The sequence below is a fragment of the Oxyura jamaicensis genome, chromosome 8 (genome assembly GCF_011077185.1).
Source record: "Oxyura jamaicensis isolate SHBP4307 breed ruddy duck chromosome 8, BPBGC_Ojam_1.0, whole genome shotgun sequence".
NCBI lineage: Eukaryota > Metazoa > Chordata > Aves > Anseriformes > Anatidae > Oxyura > Oxyura jamaicensis.
In genome coordinates, this window is record NC_048900.1 from 2,393,754 (window position 1) to 2,412,468 (window position 18,715).

The 18,715-nt window shown below is 40.6% G+C and overlaps 1 protein-coding gene across 1 annotated transcript in view; it reads right to left on the bottom strand.

Moving 5' to 3' along the window:
• The window catches only part of DPYD (dihydropyrimidine dehydrogenase), a 338,501-nt gene that overhangs the window by 106,624 nt on the left and 213,162 nt on the right, over nt 1-18,715 (bottom strand). The window contains exons 15-16 of the mRNA XM_035333208.1: nt 3,522-3,590; nt 1,037-1,120 (exon numbers count right to left, since the gene is read on the bottom strand). Coding sequence (XP_035189099.1) covers nt 1,037-1,120; nt 3,522-3,590 — 153 coding nt within the window. The remainder of the gene's footprint in view (nt 1-1,036; nt 1,121-3,521; nt 3,591-18,715) is intronic.

Here is an 18,715-nt window from a genome sequence, read left to right on the forward strand (position 1 = left end):
GTATATGTTGATTTTAGAGCATACAATCATGACTCCCACTCCGCATCTCCCTCCTCTCCACAAAACGTAGCAAGATGGGAAATCAAACACTCAGAAATCAAGGACTAGCCAACCAAGGCCTTGAATATACAAACTCAGTTAAATCTTCTTTTGGTTTACATGCAAAGGGACACAGACATTGAACTTGTAAAAAAAATTAATGACCAAACTGTAGAAAATCTCTCCTGGTACCTCATGCAAACCAAAATTTTTCAGGGACTTCCAAGTTCACATTTAGGCATGCTTCTGAAACAAAACACATTTCGAACTATGGCAAAACATGCAAGCACATCTGAAAACTACAAACAAACAAGTATGGGAATTGGCTTTTGAGCATGTTTATCTTCTTTTCATGGGCAAAACAACACACTCTCTCCTAACTGAAAACATGGGATATATTAAAAAACTCCCATGTCAGGTTCCTGTGTGACAGAGATACCTGGAATGGACAATCACAAGCTGAACTGTATAAACCCATCAAATCTGTAGGTTATATAATGCAGGCTTTTAAAACAGACAAAGTTAACTGTAGGTGGCACTACCAGAATGTCTGCCTATTCTCTGTGATTCCAGAATACAGCTATGTTCAAATGCAAAACATTTTAAAATGAAATGTCTGTTTATCTCATGTCCTTCAAAATCGTTACTGAGATACGCAGTTTGCACCAGGTAGTGATCTAAAAGATACCTACTGGGCTCTCCAGTGAAACCAACAAATTCTGTCCAGGCACTTTCTAGAAATTATTTGTTTTCACATTGTTCCCTGTCAAATGCATAATGCATTTTTTTTCTCAGCAAAAAAAAGAATTTTATTTTTTTTCTTTTTTTTTTTTTTTTTTTTTTTTTTTTTTTTCAGCGCTAAATATTTAAACACATTCAAACTAAAAATCTCAAGCTAGTGATCTGCTGCTTGTGTCTTCCCCTCAAGGTGTAACTAGAAACGTGCTAGTGCAGGATTACTGAAGAGACATGAAAGAGAGAGCTGTTACAGCCCTACCTGCCCACAGGCCAGGCCCATGCCTCTCTCCCCCATGCCATGAGGACAGGACAGATTTAACTCCAGCGCATCTGCACCAACAGCCTATGAAATATGCAAAACAAAACAAAAAATTAACTTAAAGTAACATATTTTTAACCGTATCATTTACTTCTCATGTTAGATTTCTTCAGATGTTTGATTCTTCTTCTTAAGATTGCACAAAAAGAGAGAGAAAGCTATTGTTATGATAGCCTGAAAAACAAACGTGTTGGACGTTACAGAGAAAATTCTCAGACACTGATGTGGCTTCCCAAAAACGCAAAGGAAATAGAAGTGAAAAATAAATGTAAAAGACTTAACAACAATGAGGAGCTGGTTCTGCGTAATGCTAAAAACTGGAATGTAACCACTGGGCCTTACTGCAGGAGTGAGGGCGAGGCACAGGAGTCAGTGAGACACAGGGAGCGAGTGGCTGTGCTCTGCAGGGCTAGGACTCAGGAGGAAATTTCCCCTTTCTGCTTCAAGGCATTTTTTTTGTCTAGATTTTCTGCAGGTACCTGCATTGTGCCATAGGTTTTGTCATTAAATGTTTTTGTTTCTGAAGTCAAATGACAGTATTGAAAAAAGTCTGCACAAACATATTGCATGTGCTGATTTCTCTTATCACCCTCTATTAGCTAAAATAAAGGGAAAAGGAGCTGTGGTGTACACAGGCAGCGCACAAACACGCTGTGCTGAATTGCTCCAGCCTGAGCTGAGGAGCTGCCCTTTGCCTTCCGTGGGGCCTTGGCCAGATTTTTTTTGCATTTGCATGTTGTTTTTGCTTACTGAACTGGAGTAACTTGTGCCGGCCGTGTAGCAGTGGTTCAGCAGCTCTCAGAGGGAGTGCGGGAGAAGCCATCCACCAGCTCGGGACCTTCCCCTTCCCGTCACCCCGACCGGGCAGCGGCTGCTGCAGGCCCCCACGACCGGCAGCCTCCAGTGGGAGCGGGCCTTCGTCCCGGCGAGGCCTGCCCTACCTGCTGGGGCTCCGCGCCTGGGAGCGCCACCGCCACGGCCTGCTCCACGGGGACCCAGGCGGGCAGTGAAACACCCCTGACTTCGAGCAGGGGCTTACGGAGTGCCCAAACAGCGCAGAGCGGAGGCAAACAGCAGCTTTGCAGAAGAAAGTTATATTACGTATGGTGCACGTTATTAAGGACGCTTAAATAACTGTTTTTTTCTAAAGGGGTAGCATAAATACAAACGCAGATGAAAGTCTTAAAACTGGACGGCAGAGGAGCAAATGGCGTGATACAGCCATTCGTCTCAGTCAGCTTAAAAGCGGTAGGGCTCGTGTTAAGCATGGATTCCACAACAGATTTCATGGTCAATTAGGTAAATACAGGTATAAAATGGACTAGCGTTAAAGATCACCAAGCCAATTACTGATAATGTTTAATTTCACTTCCCTAAGTCCCCAAAGTGATTTTTCTCCTCATAGGCTTAAAATACCCAAAGAAAATAGTGTAGTCTTCCCGTATCACCGTGAGAAGGTTTACAATACTGAATAAAGAAGTGATGTCCAAATATACATATTCAACCATACAAAAACACAAAGTCAAAACATCTTCACACCCATAAATATATACACATAGATATAAACATATAAACACACACACAAATGTAATATTTATAAAACATTTAAATCTGGGCTAATGCTAACAATAGTAACAAGCAAATTTTTCCTTTACTGAAATGTGTTAGAAACTTCCTTTATCAATCTGAAAATATGTGTTTCTATTTCCTCTAGATAGTTGAATCTATGAGGAAAAAATTACTGTCTTAATCAAGTATTTCTTACACTATTCTCTAAGGACACAGGTACATATTTATAAATAGTTTTATTTTTATTTTTTTCCTTCAAACTGAATTGAAATTTCAGGTGCATAGTCTGTTTGCATTTGTGTAAGATTTGATTTATATTATAGGAAGCCTGCTGATTGCTATTATATATGCTGGCTTTCTCTGCCAGTTATTATTTTTGAAAGTCTGTATTAAAACTAGAATGGCATTAAATGAGCTTTTTATACTTTAAATATTCAAGAGTTTTATATTCAAAATTTCTTTTGGTGCTGTCAAACTAGCGTGCCTGTAGGCAAGGTAAGATCAAGTTAGGCTCTCAAAGGTAGAATTAAATTTTATCATGGCATCCGTCATAATATACAGTTTGCTTAAAATGCAAATAAAAAGTATATAGATTTAAAGACTGAAGACTTTGCAGGTACTGTTTAAAAATCCAAGGGACCGTTTTTATGGAACAGATTTCCCTTAAATTTACATTACCATCATTTTAATGAAAACACAGAGTAAACAAATTATAATGGACATGCTTTAAATTCTCATTTTTCACTTTGAAACTATTTGTTTCAGAAATTTCCTGTTGCAGCTCTTGTTTTCAAGGAGAATAAATAATAATAATAATAAAAAAAAAGATGAACAAACACATTTAGGAAACCATTACCTCAGCCATTTTAGAAAGTTCAGTCCAGTCGTCCTTGCTATAGCTGCACATGATACTCGCAATCAGAATCTGGAAAGAATAGAGAGGCAATCATTTTCAGCAGCGTAACCAGATTTTGTAATGCTGTACTTGAGCGTGATTCCAAACATTAGTACCTGCATGTTGAAACCACTAGCTGTATACGCTAGCATGCATAATGAAATATAGATGTATATTTCATTGGAGATGAGAAAAGATATATGGAGTCTTGTTTTTTATGAATATTTTTGAAATCATTAAGTCAAATCCATGTGGGAAGCTACATTCTCTTCTGCACACAAAACCCCATAAAGTAAGAACAAAGGCAGCCCTAGACACAAACCTACTGGTTTCTGCGGTTGGAACCATTAGGCTATTCACTCTTCATACAAGGCCAGAGGTTGGGGCTTTTTATAGTTGAGTAAGATGTGCAAGGCTGTACCATCTGAAGTGACTGCATTAAGAACCCAATATTCTGACTTCAGAAAGCCAGGGCACTCCAAAAGCAGCCCCTGCTTGTCCCATGCTATGCAAGTCAAGGACAATGATGGGCAGCTAGGAATGTTTGGTGTAGATGGATCTGGGAGGAAAATGAGGATGTAAGGAAAATCTGGAAGTACCAAGAGAATAGCAGGGACTTTTGAGACATGCCCCCCCCCCCCCCCCCCAGGCTTTTTGGTTCCAGTTCCCCAAGGACTGTTTCTGTGTATTGCTTTTCCTCCCCACTGCACTCAGGATCTTCCTGGTACAGCTTCTGTCTCTAACTGTGGCTTACTCCAACATCTTTACTGAGTTTAAAGTTTTACAGTCGATCAGGCTGGGTTCAACGGAACTGCCAGAGAGAACAGAAAAATTTGGCCATGCTACCTCTTGTGCATGAAAGTTTCACATTATAAGTTTGATTCACTAGTAGCTTTTTTATTTTCCAGGCAGGCTTTACTATCTGCATTCATATCCGGGATGAGCCTATTCTTTCACTTCCAGTCAATATTAACACTTCTCTTGAACTTTTCCATAATGCTGGTGGTTACTGACTCAGTCATATAAGGCAAAATACTTAAATGCATGGTTTATAAAAAATGGCCAACACGTGGTGGAAATTGTAAAATCCCAATAAGGATGAGAGTTATAATGCCTTTATAAGGGAAGAAGATACGCTTTAAAAAGGAAGACATCTATGAAGAAAATTAGACATGGTGAGGTCATGCTTTATTAATGTAAAAGGAAAATACAACTTATAAATATCATTATTTTAATTATTTACATTCTGTTGTGGTGAATCTCTACCTATCAGTTTACCACCTCCTTCCTACCTACCTGCAAACTACCAGGCCATCCACCTTTCTTGCTCATGTTTGCAAGACTGAGAAGGAAAACATTTCCTTTTGAGCATTTGCTGAAGTGTCTGCCTTGACCTCAGGTGCCCATCTGTTGGCACCTTTGGCATAAACGTAGGACCAAGTTTTCCATTAAATACACACAATCATAACTTCGCTATGCTTTCAGCCTCCCCCCCACCAGCAGAAGAAAAAATTGCCTCTTATGTACTTTTGTCTACTGCAAACAGCTCTATAGGTCAAATATTTATGAAACAGAATTTGCTCTATGTTCTATTTAAATATTCAAGATAATCTGAGTACTCAGAAAATAAACATAAATCTCTTTTAAGATTCTAATATTTTTAAAACACAAATCAGATTATTTCATTGTGAAAAATATCAGTGTATGTATGAGAATTTTAAAGTAAGAAACCAGTTAATATATGCACTATCTGAAAGTTAGCTAGAAACTGTATCTTGTCAAAATCACACTTTTTATACACTAAATAAAGCAAAGAAGAAACAACAACCCTCAGACACTGCGACACTGACAACATGATAAAGATCTTCACAGTTGCAATCACAATCCAAAGTATATCAGAAATGTAAACAATTCAGCTTTAGGATAAACCAAATTTTTCAGGATGGAAAGTTGCAAGACAGCAAGGGGGACTGACTGTGTTCACAAGTAGCTGAGTTAGGTTACGTCAAGTGTTATTAATGAAATTTGAAAATTCTGCTGGGAGTGTACAAAAGAGGAGGAACAAGATCTGTGTTGTTTCAAAGAGCTGTTAATTGAGACAGCATGTTTAATTAATATTGATTAGTCTTAGCATTCACATTTAAGATTAAGTACATACTTTTGACAGAAGCAGTGGTTTGCAATAACAAAAATAAATGAAAGTAAACATTTCTACTGTGAATGTTCATAAGTAAACCCCATGATCTCAGAGGGAATAATGAAAATTTAAATATGGTGGGGATTTTATTCTCTCTCTCTCTTTTTTTTTTTTTTTTTTTTTTTTTTTTCCCCAGTGTTCCCTTATAGCTTGAAATTAAACTTAATTCCTAGGTGGAGCACTCCACATTAACAAACTGTCCATCCTCAAGTGACTATTCTTCCCCCAAATGCCTCTGTGGTCTTTTCATTTGGAAACAGTACCAGAGACCAAAAATAAAAATCACATGTCGACATCAAGGGGTACTATCTGTGATGTCTGAGGTTTGTACCTGGTCATAAAATCATATATGGGAATTTTAGAAGAAAAACCAGAATATTATCTGCTATTACTTAGAAAAACAATATAAAAAGACAAGTAACAATAAGAAGTGATAAATATTGGTGGTTTTATTTGTATGTAATAAAGATAAACTGTACCACATTTCAGCTGCTTACTACTTAATTTTTTAAAGCGTCTTTGGTGTCTAAATGCCAGGTTTTAAAAGGCATCCTAACCTGATAAGCCATGTACTCCATTAACACCCTCAGGGTTTCAGCAGCCCCAGAGAGCTGGCATCTCGTAGAAGTCCAGTGCATGACCCAACCTAGGAATCCCCAGAGAGCGCGCCCTTCCTCTTGCGTCCCACCATCCGCAGTGGCAATGCTGCCCTGAGTTTATTTACTGCTGTTGGGACCCCAAGTGCAAGGCGGAACCATGCCTGCCCGGCTTACAAAAGCAGACCGCTGACAGATCTCGCAACAAAGCTGACGCTGAAGTGCAGTGAGTGGTAAATGACGGTTGACTAAATTGCAGTTTTCTCATCGCTTGAATGAAGGCTGCCTGCAAAACTGTGCACGGCTGAAGCACAGAGGGATCCCTGGCCCATTCCTTATTACAGATCATAAGCATGTCTCGCCTCTGCTGTTTCCCTCTTCTTCTTCACCCAAACTGCTGTTTTGCCATTGTGCAGACCCTGCCGCCTCACCCTGCGTAAGGAGAGCAGTGGCCTCCCCTGCTGTCACTGGGACACGGTCTGCACAGCCCGATGCTACAAGCGATAGGCAATTTCCCCACACGTCTGTAAAGGGACCAATATGTGCTCCTAACATCTGACCTTGCTCTCTGTAAGGGAATTTCTGGATCACTGATGGAAGAAGGTCTATTATAGAAAACTTTCTTTTGGTTGAGGGAGGGAAGATGGAGCCAGGAGGGTGTATAATGTACCATTTAGGACTTGATTATGAGATACTATATCTAAAGTACCTAGTAAAAAGCTACATTTCACACTGTTCTGTAACTCATGCATTAGTAGTTGTTCCACTTAAAAGGACACTGGCAAGGTACTTTTCACAGCCCTTAAAACATTTTTACTCCCTGTTTATGATAATCCCCCAAAAGCTTAAACTAGAATCTATTACCCTTGCAAATGTTTCTCTTCAATTACCTCTACGTAGATGTCTCATATTAATTCAATATCATTAGAAGAAGTAAAAACAAATAAAAAGAAATAAAAAGGCTGAGGTTCACCACTGTTTCCAAATCATCTTTCTTCTCTAATACACAGAATTCGCTGAAAGAGATTTCAAAAACTAAAGGAAGGAAAGAAAAAATAACTGAGCCTACTTTGGGTCAGACAATCTTAAGAACATCTATTTAAAGCCAGATAGCAGAAGAACTCCAGGCAGACAATTACCATTTGTCCCGTACTGCTCTGCAGGGAATAAGGGAGCTTCAGTACACTCAGTCTGAAAAACTCTCAGGGGGTTGGATTTAATTGTGAACTCTGTCAACTCCTGCAAATTTAAGAAAACACCATCCTCTACCTTCATGTCTGTAACAACTGTATTTTTTTTATTCTTCTACTGTCGACCCTTAGCTCATAACTGTTCTTAAATCATTCTTCCAGGTCTGTGCATGATCTACCTGCACTTCAGGAAACTGTGCCACCACCGGCATTTCTGCTTTTTCTCCCTGCCCACCCCTTCTCATTGATACACCAGAAGCTTGAAGGTCCCGCACAAGTGTCCACACGTACATTGTTTTGATACTGCTGCGGGCTTCAACTGTGCTTTGTTCTGCCTTCTCAAACACTTGCAGAAATCCCCAGGATTTTACTGTTGGTGTGCGCAGTCCTTGCAAAAACAGAACGAGATTTTTAGGAGACAGTTTCTTTGAAAGCTGTAAAATCCAGAGGAGTTTTCAAGAAGGCAGGACTGGTTTTGTAGCAGCTACCTGATTGGGAGGGAGAGATGTGGAACAGGATAAGTGCTGCACATAGAGGGAGCACAGAGACTGGAGACTGCACAAAGACCCAGATTTCAAATACCCACAGAATTATTCTTGATTGATCTAAACTTCAGAAGGTATTTGTGATTTGGTCAGATGGAAAGATCACAATCTTCCTTTCAAGACATGTTTCTTATTCCCATGCACCCCAGTGCAGCTGTGCCGCACGACCTGCTCGGTCTGAACAAACCTGAGCGTTCTTAGCCAGAATTCCTCAGGAAGTATTTACTAGGAAGAAGCTCAGAACTGAAGATACAGTTTTCTAAAGCAATAGCAAAAATAACATATTTAATTCATCACTCAACGGGGAAAAGATACCTACAGCTACAGCAGCACGTGAGGACAGGAGTTGTTCTCAGTAGCTGAATTGCTGTTTCCGAAGATTAAATTCCCCTCTGTCTGGATGAGGATGCGTGCCCTCAGCTCTGACCCATGCCTTCTCTCACCCACGCACAGCAAGAAGTGGGCACATGTGGAGCATTTCCTGAAGGTCCTGCACACCTGTAGGTACAAGAGCGTGCATTCTGCCAGAGCCTTGGTGAAAAGTTAATAAAGAAGAGTTGACTGAGCACTGCTGAGCTACTTCAGTGCCATGATAAAGAATCTTGTAAATATCTAACTGAAAATACACATGCCGCGCAGAGACTTCCCATAGTTTGCTCGTACATGAACAAATAGAAGATATGGACTGGAGGTCAGATTCTGCCCTACCCCGTAGCTCTTAGATGCTGCCTCAGTAGCAAAGTAAGAATACATATAGCGCCCCAGACTTTTTGGGTTGGTGCAGATTGCCCACCTCATTGAGACGTGCTGCTAGCCTGCCTCTGTAACCAGACTCTCACATAAGGTCAGCTGTGGCACATTTTGCCAGCAGAGACATTTTTGGAGGCTTACTGCACTCCATGCCACTTGCAACAGTCCTCTGCTTTTCCAAGTGGCCACCGTCTGATGAAATGATCATCTTCAAACTCATCCAAGTGGAGTTACCAATGCACAGAACATTTCTAATATGCACCTCACAAGAAAGAGGATGACTGCAGTAGATATTCTGTATTGTAGAAACATGCTTAAACGTGCAGTAGTGAAAAACAACGGGAGCACCAAGACTTACTGTTGTAAAAACGACCCTCTAGAAACCAGTCTGATTTTGATGTATGGTAGACCCCAACAGTTTTCTCTTTTTCTACACTTTCTTGTAATTTTTGATTTGTTGCAGAACTGAAATAAAAATAAGCTTCTTATTAAAAAATACCTAGAACATCAAATCCCATGCAATAAGAAAGTTAACAATTGTAAACCCTGTCATGTCTCTGAGAAGCAGAGGAATTATCTTGTTATCAATTTAATAATGGAACATTGAAGTAAATGATGCCATCCACTGACACCAGTAACACTGTCTCTCCTGGGAAATTCATGTCTGTAGGAACTGTCAATCTAGATGGATATGGACATATTAAACATTGTACCTTCAGTCCATAAATCTATTCTTTCTATGCCACCTTAATAAAAGATTCTGCATGATGATAAAGACAAGCAATGCAGAATGTCTTGACACTGCTGACCTGTAGTTCTCCTCTCTTTCTTTTGAGGGAGTGAAGAGTAAATAATTTAACAATTGCTAACCATCTACTGTTTTACTCCTTAACTTACAATTAAAATACATTTAAGATAATTTCAGTAAATGAAAATAAGACAAGTAGGGGATATTAATATGTTTATTATTTAGCTTTGTGTAGCAAACCTTCTGAATAAAGACCTATTGTTAGCATATTACTTTATACTGCGATCTCCAGTGTGCTTTTCATACTGAAGTGGAAGTAAGATACAACAGATGTACACAAAAACTGGCCAAGCATTATCAGCAGGCAAATATGTCTAGAGAAGATGATGATAGGAGTTTGAAAATATTATCATTTGCTCACCCCACCACACGTGCAAAATCAGCATGAGCAGGAAACAACAGAGATTCTCTTCTCAGGCTAAATGGAGATGCTTATTTTCAAAGGCAGCTATTTTCTTGTGATGACTCTACTTCGATACTATCAATGAAATTCCACCTGTTTAGTGAGATCATTTGATTGATGTCAGGGAGGTACACTGGGCTATTGCTTCAAATTAAAGTATATAGTTGTTAGGATCTAACATCCTTAGACTAAAAAGCAAGGGTTGTTAACAAGCTGACCCCTTGTACAATAACAGAATGCTGTTGCTTTTCAGCAGCACAAAGATAAACAGATTGTTATTTAGGACTGGCAGCACCTGTAGGAAACCAAGGAACAGCTTGGGGTTGTAGCTGCTCTTCTGCCACATGAAACTTGGCTCTGCATCAGGCAGCACCGGAGCAGGAGTTGAGCTACCATGCCCTTGGCCCTGCTAGTATACATAAATGTGTAGACAGGGATTACCCACGTGGAAAGGGTGGCTAAATGAAAAGATGATTTTTCATTAAAACATTTCGAGAGTCCTACCAACTTAGGATAAAATGGAAAGGAAAATAAATGCACAGAACAAAAAAAGGATGTACCTGATGTACCTGTACCTCCCATGCTCCAGGGCACTCTTGGTTAAGACATGGTAATTCTTGAGAGGAAAAAAAAAAAAAAAAAAAAGCAACATATATCTAAAGAAAGAAACATATATCTAATGAAAGAAAATATAGCACGTACAGAAAGCACCTCGAGTATTTTAAGTTATTAGAAAAAGTATGCCCATTTCATGATAGACCATTGAAAATTTCAGTACTTCAAGTAAACCCTTCATATTCCATTGAAAATTATCCACGTGAATGAAAACTTCCCTGGAAATTCAACAGAATCATTGGGATTTTATTTTGGATAGGGAAAACAATGTTAAACCTTTAGTCTCTTCAGCAGTGGGTGAAAATGAATACATGGGTGAATGGAAATTAGCATTACTGAAAGGAAAATTTGCAAGTTAACAAAGGCTGAATCCAAGAGCGAAGACAGATACCCATTTTCAGCCATACTCCTCGCAAACAATACCGGCAAGCCCTCGTGCATCTGCCGTACCCTGCTGTATTCCTGTACTTTCCACACTGTCTCAATATAAAGAGCAAGCAGAGGAAGACAATACAATATTGGAAAAGCTAACAGAAAAAAGAATATATCTAATTCTATGATATTTCAGACACATGCTATGACCCGTAGCAAAAGCTTTACACCAGGGTGCTGACACATTATTGATTCTTAAGAACACATATGGAAAACAATACTGGCAAGAGGCAACACAGATTTGTGGATTTTTTCCTCCACCTGTAGACATTTTTCTCTCACCAAATTTTCTGCTGAGATATATACACAGTCTTTTTAAAAACAGCTCTTTGAGATCCTCACTAATCGTTACTGTTTATTCTCACAATAGCCCAGGCAACTCTCTGCAGGGTGCCCCTCTGAGAGGGGAAGCCAACTGGAGACAAATGTGTTCAAGGGCTGCAGGCTGCTCCCTTAGCGGGAATGAGCAGCTTTTGACTGAAAGGCACCCTAAGATCCTTCTTCCAGTTCCCCCCGGTCCCTGACTGCTTCCAGATACATGCAGATCTCATAAATTTCCCCTATTACTTAGCAGTGAAGCTGCCTAACTTATTAGAAAACAAATTCAGTAGAAAATAAAAAGAGACAAAATGTCCACTGAATAACTTTGTTAGAGTTCCCTAACTCCTGCATTCAGTCAGCTAGCAATTCCCCAGGACATATCTGTCTCTTTCCATCCCCAAGAAGTCCATCCTCTCTTTTCCCTTCTTCCATCACCCCCAGGGCTTCCTTTAATTCACTTCCTTGGACTTGAAGGCTCAAGAAAACTAGCAGTCTCAGGGCAGGTAGAGGAGAAAAAACATAGCTCAGAGAGGAGGGAGAAAAAATCTCTCCCTTTTACACTCTAGAGCTCTGTGATCTACTTTACCGTGTGACATTGCTAGTGCCAAAGCAATGCTGGGGAGGAATAAGTGATTTTGTCAGCCTAGTTGCATCCTCCACAACTCACCCACTCTCTCTGCACCAGTATTGTAGTGATATTCTGAAAAGCACCGATAATTTACCTGATTTTTGCAGAAAGAGCTCCCAGGTTGTTCTGATAGCTGAGGGTATGGTCATTAAGAAGGTGTGCAGGAACAGGCTGTAGGGCTTGTTCCTTCCTCAGGACATTATCTAAGGGCTTTGCATGACAGCTGCATGAGGGAGACCTATCAGTCTCTAACGCTATTTTCTCCTGTCTGGTCTCGGTATCTGACTTCCATAAGGAGGAGAACCTCATCGTGCGCCAAGAGCTGCATGATTAATGGTTCAAGTTCACCTCATGAAAGAAGACAATCTGCAAACATTCACGGGGTTTGTAACAAGAGTAGGACCAACGGGATCCATCCCCACCAGAACTTCACTGAGAATCACTAACAAAAGTCTTTCTGGGTTATTTTCCTGTTTAAAAGGATGGCAGAAAGCTACAATGCACTTAGCAGCATAATGACAACAACTGTCCTATCTGCTGATATTCATTTTTCTTGTGATACTTTTTCCTTCCTTTTCCAGAGGCTAGAATAATTCTGCTGAAGATCACTTAAATTTACACTTCTTGGGCATCGTTCCTGAATCACTACCATTTCCTCTGAATGGTTTCATAACCAGGTTGCTTTTGAGCAGAAGGCTGAAATAGCTCACCTCACCTCCTGAGGTCCCACCAGCCTGAATCCTGCGATCCTGTGAGCCCTCCCTGTGCAGATATACAGGATCAGGCGTTCTTGCCCGAGCCTCCTCAGGGTCTCCTCACATCTTGCACTATGCGGGGAGCCACCTGGCTATAGCAATTCTGACACTGAACCTGTCCAGCCTTTCCCTGGCAGAGGAACCTGCTGCAATCCTGCATTTGTTCAAACGTGACTTTTATCTCTATGTTTTGCCCTCTGTTCTCTCGTACAGACTTCACCCTATCAGCTCTGCTCCCTCCTGAGAGCAGGTTCACTGCTGTCTGCACGGTTTCTGCCTGTGATCTTTCAGGGCAGTTTGTTTTGCTTCATTGTTACCTACCTCTAGATTTTGTTCTGTCTTCACTGTATACTAAAGTAACTGTTCTTGAGTTCTACTTCTTCTGCCACTATCTGAGCCCATGCAGCTCTGCTTTTTAATAAGAATCAGTTGTTACTGAGACAGACCCATGGCTGAGCAGCAAAGCCACTTTCGTAACTACAAAATGCCATCCCCATCTCTCACACAACACCCAAACCTCAAACTGCAACAAAGCAAAACACCAGGTGCACTCACACACCTTCACTGACGCCTCCCCAGACTACACCTCTCCAAGCCAACAGCAGCAGCCCTTGTGAGCTGGGGCAAGACCACAGTTTCTCATTAGGTTCACGTTAATGGGAGCCCTAGGATTGTTTAACAATAAACCTGTAGCAACAGTAGTGTTTCTGTGGTGGATTAACACCAATGGGCAGCAAAGCACTACCATGCCACTCTCACTCTACCCTCCTCAAAAAGACAGGAAGAAAATACAACAAAAAGGGATCATAGATTGCGATAAGGACAGGGAGATCACTCACCCACTACTGTCACAGGCCAAAACAAACCAGCGTAAGGGAGATTAATGTACTTTAGTGCCTACTAGTAACTGACTATAGCAGTGAGAGACTAAAAGCAAACTAAAACCCCTTTCCCCCCCATCCACCCTTTCCCATCTCTCCCCCCAAGGCGGTGCAGGGGAACAGGACTGGCACTTCATCCCCACCGCTCCTTCCTGGTCCCTCTCTGCCCCTGCTCCCCGTAGGGTCCCTCCCACGGGATGCCACCCTTCCCAAACTGAGCCCGTGGGGGCTGCCCACAGGCAGCAGCTCCTCGAGAACTGCTCCAACATATGTCCATACCACGGTGTCCATCCGTCAGGAGCACACAGCTCCAACATGGGCAGCAACTCCTGCCAGAGCACCTGCTCCTCTGTGGGCTCCACTTGCTGTCTTCATATATCCTTCCTACTATGACCTGGCTTAGCCAAAACTTCAGCTAACAGTGCCACTGTGCATCGAACCTCACAAAGGCAGCTCTCACTGTGTTCCCATCTGAGATATGATCAGAAAATCTCATGAGTGGGTAGTTTTTTTTTTTTTTTTTTTTTTTTTTTTTTTCTTAATATGCAGACATTATAATTTACTTAAGAAGCGAACTGTTATGTCTAATGACCCAAGTAGTTTTTTGGCTTTACTCCAGCAGCAGAGAAGATATAAAATTAAGGGCTGGAAGCTGGCAGCTACCTTCTGACTAATCCTTCCCCCTCAACTGCCAGTTCCACCCACTCCTTAATCTTTTAAGGGAGCTTATCTGAAGATGCAGAGAAACTGAAAGAGGCCTTACTATTTTCACTAAATATTTGGGTGTTTAATAAAATAGTTATCTAGCTTGTTCAGCATACTGCTATGTGACTGGACATTTCAAAATTAAAATGCATTAAATAGTCTGTAGGATTGTAGCCTCATTCAAATGAAAGCTCTCTACGACCAAGTGCTGTACAATGGTGAAGACATTTTATCAATGACCCAGCAGTGAGTAGGTGTGCTTGCAAAAAGATAAACTGAAAATAGATCAGGTCAAATGTGGATTCCTCTGGCAGAGTCAAAGACAGATTTCCTTCTAGTAACCAGAATGGTGCTGACAGTACAACATAAGAGAATGTAAATGTGGTTTAAACCCATTTTTAAATCCCTCTACCCTGAGATGCACAAACTGCTCACAGGTAAGAATTTGGGGGTACCCATACAATTCAAACAACCTCTAGATATGCTCACCTGAGGTGTAGTTTGTCTAAATAAAACATTCGGCAAGTGTCTTCAGATTTCAATGTATATGGATCTCATGGATGTGTCTGAGTAGCCAAGAATGGTGTGGCTAAGAATAAGTCCTTCAGGTTCTTACACAGCAAGAAAAGCGGCACCAATTTTGGAAATGATACCCTGAAATTTAGGGCATGGACTTCAATACAATTTTTGCAAATCCTAAGACCTAGCAATTCTGCATAGACCGAAACAATCCACATAACTGCTTTTTGTCCTATAACCAAAATGTTAAACATAAAGAGAATTAAATTAAAATGAATTTTGGAATAGATTAGACACTTTGTGGCAAAAAGAAAATGAAAAAGATGTAAAAATATGCCACTGAGAAACGTTTTTCCAAGGAGCTGAGACTGACCAGCACAGTTGCAGAAAATTGGATAGAAAAGTACTATGTTGCTTTCTTACGGTTTACACTGAACTTAAGTGGTTCGTAACAAAGGATGCATTCAGCTCTACTTGAAAGAAGACTTTTAAATATTTATTTAGGTTTAAGTGTTTAGAAAATACAAAACTGCTGAAGGAAAATGGGTAAGTAAAAGACTCTACCACCTCCACTAGATATGCACACAAGGTTGAGGCGCACAAAAACATTTCTGCTGATTTAGGAGTTACCACTGATCAGTCCACCTGCAGCAATTGACTGTTTCAGTGTTCTTTCAAACCCCATAAAATACAAGGAAATTCTAGTTTGCTTTATTTATTATATTAACTTGAATTAGCTTGTATTGCTGCAAACCACAAATAGGCATGTGGACAGGTTACATACTGACATCCAGTTATTCATTTTCCTGAAAATTTTGTTAATCTGCATGTTCCTCTCACTGGATGAGGATAAAAAAAAAAAAAAATCTTGGAACCCCCTATGCCCACATTTCGATCTGAATTTGAGATCTTTCCACAGCTCCCCCCAGAAAACACCGGCGGCTGGGATGAAGTCCAGCTGCTGTCAATCAGTCTGAAGAGCTGGCTCCAGCTGTGGTGGCTTCAAGCATGTGCCTCTGCCTTTGTCGTCTGAGCTAGAACATGTCTGCTCAGAGCTAACTCTCCTACTGTCAGTGCAGTTCCTACAAGTGAGATAAACTCTTCACTTGCTCCTGAACAAAAATAAATTGTTTGATGGTATAACTGCATCTACGCTAGGGTTCTGCCAGGACAGTAGCTAGATGTGATTTTATTTTTAGTATTCCTAGCCTACATAAGTATGTGAGCAAGACTTTCAAATATAGACCTAGCCTTCATATTTTTCTTTATTAGAGCTCTGACAGAATGCCTAAAATGCAAACCACATCTCAGAAATTAAGGGCAGAATGTGGTCCGTAGGAACAGCATATATTTATTACTTTTATCAGGTATAAATTTGCTTTATTATTATTCTTGTAATATGCAGTACATGAAAGAGAAAAAGCAGAATTATCTAAATCACATATACTCAGTGCCTCATAAAAGACTAAAATCGTATCATAGCCAGTATAAATGAGTGGCATAGCTACTGTGCATTTTAAAAGATCAAATTCTGTAATTTACCCAATTGCCTATGACAAACACGAAATGGAAACTGGGGGAAGTACTTGGGGGAGGGGAGTAATTGTTTTACACACGTAATAAGGCTAGCAGAATTTTGTCATTTTTACAAAGTTAAGAATTAAATTTTGATGGATCCTTGACTGCTAACAATTTTAAACCGCAAAATTTTGCCATTTGGGGGTTTATTTTTTAACATTGCCAGAAGGTCATTTTCTCCCCATCCAGTGGCAACTTCTACATCCTAATATTAAAACAGTAACTACCCAGAAAAGGGCATTTCCTAGGGAGTAATGACTGGCTGGGAGGAGTTGATGGCCCGAGGCACTGCCGAGGGCCATTAACCCTGGCCGGTTATTAATCGCCAGGAAATGCCCTGCACCAAGGTTGTTATTGCTATTTTAAGCACAGATTTGGGGGTGTGGGGAAATGGACATCTTAGTGTACAGATTTTTTTAACGCATGATGCTATTTCCTTTGTTGCAGTTTATGGAGGACATTTCTAGAAAGAATGACTGCTCTGCCCCATACCCAGCCGGATTTCACAGATCATTTTGCAGCACAACATTGTGCTCACAGTAGCTTACAAACCCCTAAGAACAGTTGAGGGTTTTAAGGGTCTTTCTGTTCTCTCTAAATAATAGTCTATGTAGAAAAATGAAAGAAACTACGAGCCTTAATACGATGAATAAAAATATACAACTCTTCCTCTCACTGTCAGCGGAATTACGGTCTAGAAATATCTTTTTAATCACACCGTCTTTATGTGTAGTGCATTTCCTTCATTGAGACTCCTGCTTAATGACCACACACATTTCTCATCTAAAAGGAATTTTTAGCAATGGCAACAGCCAAAAAACAGCCTGAACCAGTTTCAGCTGATGCTAACCATTAAGAAGTTTGTCTTTTCCAATAATCAAGCAGATTGGGTCATTTTCTAGGAGATGGCTGGTGAAGTATTTCAGAAACTGCTTTAATTTTTTCCCAGTTCTTACCCTAAGGCCAAAGTTTTAAAGATGTGCTCATAGTCCTCACAAAATTGAGAAAATTGTTCTTTTCTTGCAGGGATCAATAACTCACTCTCCAAATCAAAGCGATATTCTTAGCGTACCTACACATAGTCCTCTGCCGTACTGCAGTACTTACTGTTTGTCAAACCTTAGCTGTGGAAGTAAAACAAACAAAAGGAGGCACGGCTTTATAACACGCGGAGCAAGGAAGTGCAGTTCTGCACTGGAGCAGTTTGACAGGTTTCTCAACAAAGCAGTCCTTTCCAAGTGCACAACACAAAAGAACTTCTCACATTTCTTCTCAAGGTCCTAATTTGTCACCACAAACATGTACATTTGAATCATAGATTGATTGTCAGGATCTCACTGAATTTACCATGAGGTTATATTTTCAGTTTCAAATTGCAGTTTCCTGAAGAAGACGTGTGCTTTCTTGAAATAAAATTCACTCAAACTGATGCTGGGAACATGCCTTTCCACTTTGCCAGATTAATAGCCATTTCTTAAGAAATTAATAACAATAATAAAAACTGAATCCTGTGGCAGTTGAGGCCAACTGGTTTGACATATACTGCGTGATCAGAACCCCAAAATACACGAACAGACATTGTCTCCATGTAAAACTTCAGCAGGCTTCCTTGTGTTTCTTTATGTGGGATTGTCTGTGGTGACCCTCTGGAAATGCAGCACTTCAAATCTTAGCAACTTGGAGACAGCACTTGAATAACACAACCCTTAGAACATCATTTCAAACTCGTACTAATTGCATTTTCATCTCAGCTCGAGTTTACATAATGTAGTTACATCAGGTTGTCAAACGCCATACAGGCCCAATGATCCCACGGCTGAGGCAGCGCTGGGAGGTCAGCGCAGGCTTCTAACCCTGGGTACAAATCTAACAGCTCTGCTTTGCCTGTCGACAGTGTGCAACTGTAGGAATGGGTTTCACAGCTCAGCATCCCTTCTCTGACGCAGACCAGCAGCAGCTCTCTAGAGCAGGTTTTAAGTAATTTTTCCCTAGAAAACTCTCCCAGCTTTTAAGAAATCTGTGGCGCAGGAATTCCCTGAGCCAGAGGTGATGTCCTCCATAGGCTTCTCCAAATAGTTTTTCCAGTAGGTTCTTTCTCAGCCTATGCATGCCTCTGGCACCAGCGGTGTGTTCTGTAAGAACACGTCCCACAGCCACAGTGGCACGTGGAGAGGTGTCCCCTGCCACCTGCCTCCCCTTCTGACGCCAATCCAGCTGCACCCTTGCTGAGAC